Source organism: Gossypium hirsutum, chromosome D05 (assembly GCF_007990345.1).
Source record: "Gossypium hirsutum isolate 1008001.06 chromosome D05, Gossypium_hirsutum_v2.1, whole genome shotgun sequence".
Taxonomy (NCBI): Eukaryota; Viridiplantae; Streptophyta; class Magnoliopsida; order Malvales; family Malvaceae; genus Gossypium; species Gossypium hirsutum.
Genome location: NC_053441.1, coordinates 50003838 through 50015545, shown reverse-complemented (window position 1 = coordinate 50015545; position 11708 = coordinate 50003838). Strand labels below are relative to the sequence as shown.

General features: G+C 39.9%; 1 protein-coding gene across 1 annotated transcript; it reads left to right on the top strand.

The window, feature by feature from the left end:
• Positions 1-2515: 2515 nt before the first annotated feature.
• On the top strand, positions 2516-4273 carry LOC107902351 (uncharacterized). Its single transcript, XM_016828552.2, has 3 exons — positions 2516-3279; positions 3391-3747; positions 3859-4273. Exons 1-3 carry the CDS (start codon positions 2516-2518, stop codon positions 4271-4273), a joined length of 1536 nt encoding a protein of 511 aa, XP_016684041.2.
• Positions 4274-11708: the final 7435 nt, after the last annotated feature.

Here is an 11708-nt window from a genome sequence, read left to right as displayed (position 1 = left end):
CAAGTGGAGAGCTCCTTGGTTGCTTCCGGATGAGATCCTGTATAGATGTGGTAATTTTGATTGGGTTCCACTGCTTGGAATTTGGGGAGCTGTTGGATATGCCCTATTGTTAGTGCTAACGCAGTATAGGTCAAGGCAATTTATACCTACGACCCAAGGGATAGCTGATTGTGAATTTTCGTACAGAGATGATGGTTATAGGAAGAAGATTCAAGAGATATCTACGGCATGGAAATAGACTCGCCGGATGAAGAGGTTAGCTGTGGGTCCGATGACAACTCTTGAGTACAATGAATGGTGGGTTAGGAGAATCAACGACAATATACCCAAGATAAGTCAAGAAAATAGTCAGTCAATAGAGGAACATTTGCGAGTCATCCCTTCTGAGTTGGAAATCATAAGACAAGATTTTGAAAGAAGATAGAACAAATGGAGGAAGAATAGATGAACTTGAGATTAGACATAGACGTTCAGAAGCTCGAAACTGAGAAATTAAGGAAAGGGAAAAACAAGGCTGAGGAGGAGTTGGATAGTCTGAAGACAGATTATAAAAAGTTACGCCTGTCAATGAGAACTGCCGGGCTGGGAAAAACTTCAGAACAGTGGCGTGAAGAAATTCGAGAAGAAAAGGACAAATACGATAGATGGGAATAAAAATTCCAAGAGTTTGTCAGATAGCCAAAGAGAAAATGGTGAATTAAAAGATAGGGTGACGGAGTTGGAAAGATCTCTTCGTCAGTATCAAAATCGAAACTTCGTAATAGAGTTGAAAGCAAGCTTGAGTAAGATTGAGGAAATGAAGAAAAGAACAGAAAAATTAGAAACAACATTGCAAGATTGTGAGATCCGGATCAAGTGCTTGGAGGTAATTGAAAATCGTAATAATGAACAGCTTCACTGCTTTTAGAATCAAGTTAGGAGCAGAGATCATATTATAGAGGAAGCTGTGGTCCATATTCGAGAAGTAGCAGATCACATACAAACTTTAGCAGTGCAGGCTGACATGCTGAGTGTGAAGTATGAATTAGAATCGGATCGGGGGAATATGATGACTCAATTAACTTAGTTGTTGACTAGGGGAGTTGATAAAGGAAAGGCCTCAGTGCTCAATGTTGAAGAAGGAGACGGTGAGGGACCCACTTATCCCCAGGCTTTACCCCTCAGCATGTTGAGGTATATCCACGCAAATCTTCTGTCACCATCAAGTCTCAGTAGTTTCAGGCCGGTGTTACAACACCAATGAATTTTCAAGCTGGATCAGGCTCTAATCCCGGAGATAACCTTGTCAATCCTGTTGTCCCTGATTTCTATGAAACAGCTAGAAGAGAGAAAATGAAGGATGAATTGCCAAAACAGCTCGAAGAAAAGTATAAATGGCTGAAGGAAAATTTTAGAGCGATGGAAAGTACTAAGACCTACCATGGGATTGATGCTAAAAAATTGAGCTGGTTTCGGATTTAGTACTCCCTTACAAATTCAAAATGCCCGAGTTTGAGAAGTAAAATGGAACTAGTAGCCCCGAAGCCCATATTACCATGTTTTGTAGGCGGATGACTGGGTATGTTAATAACGACCAGCTACTGATACATTGTTTCCAGGATAGCCTCACAGGGGTAGCATCCAAGTGGTACAATCAACTGAGTCGTACCAAGATTAATTCATGGAGAGATTTAGCACAGGTATTCATAAAGCAGTACAATCATGTAACCGACATGGTACCTGATAGAATCACTCTACAAAACATGGAAAAGAAGCTCGGTGAAAGTTTTAGGCAATACGCATAGAGGTGGAGGGAGGTTGCCGTCCAAGTTTAGCCATCTCTTCTAGAAAGAGAGATGACAATGCTTTTCGTTAACACATTGAATGCCCCATTTATTACACATATGTTAGGAAGTGCTACTAAAAGCTTTTCTGACATAGTTATGAATGGTGAAATGATAGAAAATGCTATCAAAAGTGGGAAGATAGATGCTGGAGAAAGTAGCAGAAGGTCGGCCTCGAAGAAGAAAGAAAATAAGGTCAACAACACAAGTTCATATAGCAAGGGATATTCAAAGACGATTACGGTGAATCAGTTGGGAAAAGTGGCTGTTAACCAACAAGGATCATCAAAACAGGGATATGACACAAGACAAAATATGGAGAAGCTTCAGTTTACACCAATTCCAATGTCGTATAGGGAGCTATATCAGAATCTATTCAATGCACACGTGGTTTCCCCTTACTACTTGAAATCTCTGCAGCCTCCGTACCCCAAGTGGTACGATGCAAATGCACAATGTGATTATCACGCGGGAATCATGGGACATTCCACAGAACATTGTACAACGTTCAAAAAGCTGGTTGAAAGACTAATAGGCATGGGCGTTGTTAAATTGGATGATTATCCCAATACGGAGAACCCTTTACCTAATCATAATGATAATGAAGTGAATATGATAGGTGGGAACATGGGTAGAAGAATCAAGGAAGATATCGCAGAAGTGAAAATTCCTTTGAGATGGGTCTAAAGAAGATGATAGAAAGGGAGTTGTTTGTTTTGGATCCAGAGAGAAGCTTTGAAAGGATGGAAAACTACTGTGAGTTCCATCACGATGAGGGACATGAGATTCAAGAATGTACAGAACTCAGAGCCTTGGTTCAAGGCATGATGGATGACAAGGAAATGGAGTTTTATGAAGAAGTTAAGGAAGAAGGGAGTATCTGTACATCCGAGTCCCCGAAGGTTCCAAGAGTAACTCAGCCCGTGGTCATCATCTCACGACCAAAGAATGATGAAGTGAGAACGCCAGTAATACCAAGAATCATAATAAAGAAACCTGCAGCCTTTTCTTACCAATATAGTAGGAAGGTTCCGTGGAACTACGAGCGCAATACAACTGTCCCTAGAAAGGAGATTACAGAGGATCAGGGTATAGGTGCCTATCTAGAACCTATGAAAGGAAGGGCCGTAACAGTGGAACAAAAGGGGAAAATAGCTGAGCCTGTGTTATCCATTAACGAGCCAGTAAAAGAGGAAGAAGCTATGGGATTCCTCAAATTTTTAAAGCATAGTGAGTATAATGTTGTCGAACAGTTGCATAAACAATCGGCTCGCATATCCGTACTGGCCTTACTCTTGAATTCAGAAGTACACCGTAGTGCGTTGATGAAGGTGTTGAACGAAACCTATGTAGCCAACGATATTTCTGTCAACAAATTGGATCAGTTGGTCAACAATATCAATGCTGATAACTTCATATTCTTCAACGATGATGAGATACCACCTGGGGGTATGGGGTCTACTAAAGCTTTACATATTACTACATGATGCAAGGGATATACTTTGCCTGAAGTCTTGATTGACAATGGATCAACATTGAACGTGTTGTCATTATCCACACTTAACAGGCTTCCCATAGATAACTTGCACATGAAGACTTGCCTAAATATAATGAGGGCATTTGACGGTACAGAAAGGAAGGTCATGGGAAGAATTAAGATACCCCTACTAATCGGCCCAACAGTTTACGAGGTGGATTTTCTTGTGATGGACATCAAACCCTTCTACAATTTCTTATTAGAGAGACCATGGATACATTCGACGGGGGCTGTACCTTTATCATTACATCAGAAGTTGAAGTTACTATCAGAAGGTCGGCTGGTGACAATAAACGCCGAAGAGGATATTATAGCGGCTGTATCCAATGAGGTGCCATATATGGAGACTAATGATGAGTCGATGGAATGCTCATTCCGATCTCTGGAGTTTGTAAATGCAACATTTGTTCCTGAAGGGAGCAAAATTTTGGTGCCTAAAATATCCAAAACTACAGAGATGTGTTTGCAATTGTTGGTAGGGAAATGAGCTTTACCCAGAAGAGGATTAGGGAAATACCTTCAAGGGAAAATTGAGGTTCCAGTGCTGAAAGAAAAACAAGACAACTTTGGCTTAGGGTACAAGCCAGATAAAGGACAGAGAAAGAAGGAGTTAGAAAGAAGGCAAGAAAGAAGAAGGGTGCGTTTAAATGGGAAGGAAATTAAATGGGAGCCAATGATAATTTTCCACATATCCAAAACCTTCATATCTGGAGGGATCATTCGTTCTGAGAGAAAGATACTGATTGAGGAAAGCATCGAAGAGACATTGGAAAATATGCACATCAATGCCCTAAATGAGGATGCAAATGAAGAGAGGAGCTGGTACGACATTTGTCCTTATGAACCTGGAAGTGTTCTAAATAATTGGACTGCGGAAGAAATACATGAAGTCTTTAAAACTGTCTCAGAGTAATATTTAGAACAAACTTGTTGTTTTAGCCTAGAAATAATAAGAACTCTTTTGTGAAAAAAGGCTTATGTTCAAATATCATTATTTTAATAAAATACATCTTTGCAATTGTTTCAAGCAAATATTCTTTCATTCTTTCCATACGAGTAAATATATTAAATTATTCTTTCATTGCACAAATAATTGCACATAAATTCATACATTCTTTTGTAACCATATTAGGTCCCTATATATCAACGACGTGAATTACGTCGCCATAAACTCAGAATTTCCTTTTGAACAAAACATGTGTAAAGAGGGATCGCATGACTTTGAAGGTGATGTAGATTGTGGTTTATCTTTGGACTTGTTGAGGATGGTAGAACAAGAAGAAGAAAAATCCTACCTTACAAGGAATCAATAGAAATTGTGAGCTTGGAAGAAAGAAAAGAGGTGAAGATTGGAACTGAGATTTCTGCAAAGACAAGACGAGATCTCGTTGAATTACTCCAAGAATTCAAAGATGTCTTCGCATGGTCATATCAAGATATGCCCGGATTGAGCACTGACATTGTAGTGCATCGCCTACCTATAAGGGAGGATTGCAGGCCAGTAAACAGAAGTTCAGAAGAATGAGACCTGATATTGTGCTTAAAATAAAAGAGAAAGTCAAGAAGCAGTTTGATGCTGGGTTTTTATAGGAGGTCAAGTATTCTGAATGGGTAGCCAACATCGTTCCAGTCCCTAAAAAATATGGAAAAGTACGTATGTGCATGGATTACAGAGATTTGAACAAAGCAAGCCCAAAAGATAATTTCCCATTGCCACATATTGATACTTTGGTGGATAATACGGCAGGGTATTCACTATTCTCTTTCATGGATTGTTTCTTAGGATATAATCAGATAAAGATGCATCCTGAAGATATGGGAAAGACTACATTCATTACTTTGTGGGGAACATTTTACTATAAAGTGATGCCATTCGAATTAAAGAATGCGGGAGCAACATATCAGAGAGTCATGGTAGCCTTGTTCCGTGACATGATGCACAAAGAGATTGAGTTTTATGTAGATGATATGATTGCCAAATCAAGAACAGAGGAGAAACATGTGCAGGTCCTGAGAAAATTGTTCTTAAGACTAAGAAAGTTTCAGCTCAAACTTAATCCAACAAAATGCACTTTTGGAGCCAGGTCAGGAAAGTTGTTGGGCTTCATAGTCAGTGAGAAAGGAATCGAGATTGACCCAGACAAAGTCAAGGAAATACGAGATTTACTGCCACCACGTACTCAGAAAGAGGTTCGAGGTTTCTTAAGAAGATTGAATTATATTGCTCGGTTCATTTCACAATTGACCGGGAATTGTGATCCCGTATTTCGTCTTCTGAAGAAACATAATCCAGGTGTTTCGAATGAAGAATGCCATGAAGCTTGTGAAAAGATAAAGCAATATCTATCCAATACTCCAGTGTTGTCACCACCTAGCCCAGAGAGACCCTTGATTTTGTATTTAACGGTGTTCGAAAATTCTATGAGATGTGTGTTGGGTCAATATGATGCAACTGGAAAGAAGGAAAAGGTGATATACTATCTCAGTAAGAAATTCACTGATTGTGAAATGAGATATTCTTCTATCGAAAAATTATGTTGTGCCTTGATTTGGACGACAAAGAGGTTGAGGCAATACTTACTCTATCATACGACTTGGCTAATTTCAAAATTAGACCTTTTAAAGTATATGATGGAGTCAACAGCATTGAATGGGAGAATGGCTAGATGGCAAATCTTGCTCTCTGAGTTCGATAATGTATATGTAAGTCAGAAGGCCATCAAAGGGAGTGCGATAGCATGATTCTTGGCTAGCAGAGCTTTAGAAGATTATGAACCTCTAGACTTTGATTTCCCGAATGAAGACTTGATGTGTGTGGTGAATGCTGAAGAGGATCCCCAAGAAAATCATTCTTGGAGGTTAAACTTTGATGGAGCTTCGAATGCGTTAAGCAATGGGATTGGGGCAATCCTGGTATCTCCAAATGGAGATTATCATCCTTTCACCAGTAAATTGGACTTTAATTACACTAATAACATGGCTGAGTATGAAGCTTGCATCATGGGTATCCGAGCAGCCATAGAACAGAAAATTAAGACACTAGAAGTATATGGAGACTCAACATTGGTAATATACCAACTAAAAGGGGAATGGGAAACGAGAGACCCCAAGTTGATCCGTTATTGGAGATTGGTTCTAGAATTGATTCAAGAGTTTGACAACATTACCATTTGTTATCTCCCACGGGAAGAAAATCAGATGACTGATGCTCTTGCTACTTTAGCCTCATGATTAAAGTGAATAAATTAGAGGACATGAAGCCCATTCAAATTAGTATTTATGAGATCCCGGCCCACTGCTACAGTATTGAAGAAGTGGAGAATGATAATCGTCCCTGGTACCAAGATATATTGCTATATGTGAAGAATCGCGAATATCTTGATCAGGCAACGGAGAATGATAAGAGGACATTGAGGAGACTAGTTATTGACTATGTCTTCGATGGAGAGATCTATACAAAAAGGGAAAGGATAGAGTACTATTGAGATGCGTGGATACTGTAGAGGCTAAGGAAATTTTAGAAGAAGTCCATGAGGGTATTTGTGGAACACACGCCAATGGATTCACCATGGCTAGACAGATCATGAGATTCAGATATTACTGGTCCACCATGGAAGGAGATTGCATCAATTATGCCAAGAATTGCCATAAATGTCAAATTTATGGGGATAAAATGCACGCGCCTCCTTCACCTCTTCATGTTATGACTTCTCCATGGCCTTTCTCCATATGGGGGATGGATGTCATTGGGCCAATATCGCCGAAGGCTTCTAATGGACATCGTTTTATTTTTGTGATTATTGACTACTTCACTAAGTGGGTAGAAGTAGCCTCATATGCTAATGTCACGAACTCAGCAGTCAGTAAGTTTTTGAAGAAAGAGATCATATGTCGATATGGAATGCCTGAAAGAATCATATCTGACAATGCGTTGAATCTGAATAACTGCACAATAGAGGAAGTCTGCAACCAGTTCAAGATTAGACACCATAATTCATCACCATATCGTCCAAAAATGAATGGTGCAGTGGAGGCGGCCAACAAAAATATCAAGAAAATTGTGGCGAAAATGGCTGAAACTTACAAGGATTGGCATGAGAAGTTACCATTCGCTCTTCTTGCTTACCGAACATCTATTAGGACTTCTACTGGGGCAACGCGTTTTTCTTTGGTTTATGTGATGGAGGCAATTTTACCCATTAAAGTTGAAATCTCTTCTCTCCGAGTATTGGCTAAGTTAAAGTTGGATGAGGCTGAATGGATCCAATCTCGGTATGATCAGTTGAACTTGATAGAAGAAAAAAGACTAAAAGCTATTCATCATAGTCAAATGTACCAGAAATGAATGATGCGCGCTTATAACAAAAAGGTTCATCTTAGAGAATTTCATGAGGGGGACTTGGTGTTGAAAAAGACCCTCCCTTTACAAAAGGATTTCAGAGGGAAATGGATGCCAAACTGGAAAGGACCTTATGTTGTAAAAAGGCTTTTTCTGGAGGTGCTTTGATTTTGAGTGAAATGGATGGTAGAAACTTATCGAATCCTGTAATCCAGATTCAGTCAAGAAATATTTCACTTGAAGGAAAAGGAGGAATCAAAGTGAAAACCCACAAAGGGCGCCTTGAGACCAAAGGGGATTTGAGTTGAAAACCCGAAAAGGGCGGCTCAAACATTGATCAGATTGGGGCATGTGGTGATCTTGCTATATCTAAATCAACAGGAAAAGGATATGCGACGTCTTGGGGCATCGACAAAGTACTGTAGATCTCCTAGACACATGTTAAATTCAAAATAGTTCTTAGTTTGCACGGAGAAGTTCAAGCTGCGATATCCAAGGCACCTAGTCTTCATATTACTTTTATTGAATTTGTTTGGTCTTGCAATACTTCATTCTTTGCTGTTCTTGAATACTTTTTCTTTTCAAGACACTTGTTATTAATAAATTCCTTTTCTATTATTCGAGTTATGCCCTGAATTAGTTCATCTCTTAGTCAGTATTTTTTATCTTTGTGCAAGCATGTCGCATTAGAATAATGATTAATGGACTAATAAACTTTCACAAAGGAAATTTTGCATATTACTCTAGAAGATTCTAAATAATACAGGAACCTGAAACATGACTATTGTTTAGAACACACTAGGTTTAAAGGTTGGAAATCTAAGAGGGAAAAGTCTAAATTGGGACTATCCCTTCAGATTTTGTTGCAAAGTATTAATTGAACAAAATGACAAGATGTCGTGTCAGTGATAAGGCTTCAATGAACAAGTAAGCAATGATCACCAAACAATAGGAAGAGATTTCCTTGGAGAAGAAAATTCTTCATTTATGCATGAGCATTTGATATGACACCCTGGGAATGGTGTAAAAGACCAAAGAGCTTTATATTCTGTATCCTTGAATCGTGATAAGAGAGGATTGAGAAAATTTTAGGTTCTTCTACCCTTGGATCATAGCGGGAGAAAGATGATACAAATTTTGGCGCCCAGTGGATTGAACTTTGAAGTTCATAGTGGGGGCAATTTGATTAAGTGTTTCTTTGGAGATGTCAGCCGAGCAAAAAGGCGTTGTAGCACGTCAGTGTTAAAGCCTTAATAAAATTCGAGCAATGACAACCTAAGCGGGTTCATTCTTGAAAAAAAAATCTGCATTCATGCAAACACCATTCACACATACCTAATTAGGAGCATTTGATTCATTTTGATCATGCCATCCTAATCATTAGGCATAATTAGGTTCATTATACAGGTCATGTTCCTCAAAGAATAGATTAGTGAAGATAGCAGATCTTGCCTTCCTATAATGATAGTGAAGCAGATCAAAGAACCTAACCTTATCTCCCTGAACAACAGTGGAATAAGTTGAAGATTGTGAATCCTATCTCCCTGAGCAGTAGTGGAGTAGGTTGAAAATAGCAGATCTTGTCTTCCTGTACTGGCAGTGAAGCAGATCGAAGACATCAGTCTTATCGCCTTGACGTTGCAATGGAAGAGATTGAAGCCACAACGGCGAATCTTATTTCCCCGGCATTATAGTGGAGCAGACTGAAGCCACGACGGCGAATCTTATCTCCCTGGCGTTAAGGCTTGGATTAGCTGAAGTGGAGCGGATTGAAGCTGTGGGCAGCGAATCCTATCTCTTTGGCATTACAGTGGAGCAGATTAAAGTCGCAATGGCGAATCTTACTCCCCTGGCGGTGTAGTGGAATAGATTAAAGCTACAACAGCGAATCTCGTTTCCCCAACATTGCAATTTAAAAGATTGAAGCCGCAACGACGAATCCTACTTCCCTGGCGGTGTAGTGGAGCAGATTGAAGCCATGAAGGCGAATCTTATCTCCCTGGCATTAAGGCTTGGATTAGCTGAAGTAGAGCGAATTGAAGCTGTAGGCAGCGAATCCTATCTCTTTGGCATTACAATGGAGCAGATTGAAGCTGCAACGGCGAATCTTACTCCCCTGGCAGTGTAGTGGAACATATTGAAGCTACGACGGCGAATCTTGTTTCCCCAACATTGCAATTAAAAGATTGAAGCTGCAACGGTGAATCTTAATTCCCTGGCGGTGTAGTGGAACAGATTGAAGCTACGAAGGCGATCTTGTTTCCCCAACATTGCAATTAAAAAGATTGAAGTCGCAATGGTAAATCTTACTTCCTTGGTGGTATAGTGGAACAGATTGAAGCTACCATGGCAAATCTTATTCCCCGACATTCCAATTAAACAGATTGAAGATATCAGGTCTTTTCTCCCTGAGGTCATAGTGGAGCAGACTGAATAAACAAGTCTTATCCCCCAGAAGTTGTAGTGGGGCAGATTGAAGATGGCAAATCTTATCTCCCTGAAGTTGCAATGGAGTAGATTAAAGCCAATAATCCTATCTCCCTGAAGTTGTAGTGGAGTGGATTAAAGAGATAGATCTTATCTCTCTGAAGTTGCAGAAAGCAGATCGCATCTAGTCTTGTCTCCCTGAAGTTACAATGGAGCAGACCTAAGAAAGCGAGTCTTATCTCCCTGAAGTTGTAGTGGAGCAGACTCAAGTTGAAGCTATAAGTCTTATCTCCTTGAAGTTACAGTGGAGTAGATGGAAGCACTAGTTCCTATACCTCTGAAGATGCAGTAGGAAAGAATGAGGCTACTTGAAGAAGAAGAGTAACAAAATTGGGCAAAATTGGGCATTTTTAAAGTCTTTCCTCTGTTCTCGTTACACGACAACAAGCAAAGAGGGGCAGCTGTAATACCCAGTTTTGGCCCGGGTCTATTAAAATTAAAAAAGGGCCTAAATTACAGTGGGCCTATATCGCCCAAACCCCAAAACAAGACAGAGGCCCAACGTTTCCAGCACAAGGGAAACCCTAGGCAGTCTTCCACGTTCGCGCCGCAGCCAGGCCCCGCACGAGCCGAATCTTCGCCTGCACAGCAAGAAATAAACAACAAAATTGGCAAGAAAATCAAAGATTGCGAATCAAATAGATATGAGCAATATTTTCCTTTTATGTGATTAGGGCTATAAAAGGCCATAAAAGATATTGGAAAAGGGGATTGATCGGAAATCAATAAAAGAGGGCTATTATTTTCACAGCAAAAGCAAGAGTTTAATACAGAGAGTAAAAATCGACCAAAAAGGTTGATACTTACCCTTTTTATTTATTTTTTTACTGTTATATTTTTTTACATACGAATAAAACAAAAATAAAATAGGAAAGAAACGACCTGAGTGGTGCCCAGAATCAACGTGAACGATCAGAAACCGAAAAGTTTCTCGGAGATTTGAGGCTCTTGCAGCAATGTTTTGTGGGTTTCGGAGCCAGATCTGGGTTTAGGGGCTTAAAAGGGACCGAGTAGGAGATTTTCTCCCTCTCTGGCCACCGCAGACGGTGGAGCCGTCGCCGGTGGTCGGTGCGGTGGCCAACAATCGGCCAGTGCTCAGACCTGATGACTAAGAGAGAAGGGAGAAGAGTTTATTTTTGTTTATTTTAAAAGTGACGAAAAATGATTTTTTGAAGGGATTTTTTTGCTTATATAGCCAACTGAAAACGGCGTCGTTTTAGGCCTGGACTGACTCAAATCCAACCCGCCCCGGCCTAGGATCCACGTGTTTTTTAGCGGAGGGGTAAATTGCGCTTTTAACCCCTCCGCCTTTTAATATTTTTACAATTAGGTTTGTTTATTCATTTATTTTAAAATTCACCCTTTAGTTTACTTTCAATTTCAATTTAGCCCTATTTGAACGACACCGTTTTAGAGGAGAAGGGAAAATTTCCCTTCGAGCCCCTCTCTGTTATTTGCGCGTTCAATTTAGTGCTTTTATCTTTACTTATTTGAGGATTTCCCCAGATTTTTAATTTGCAGA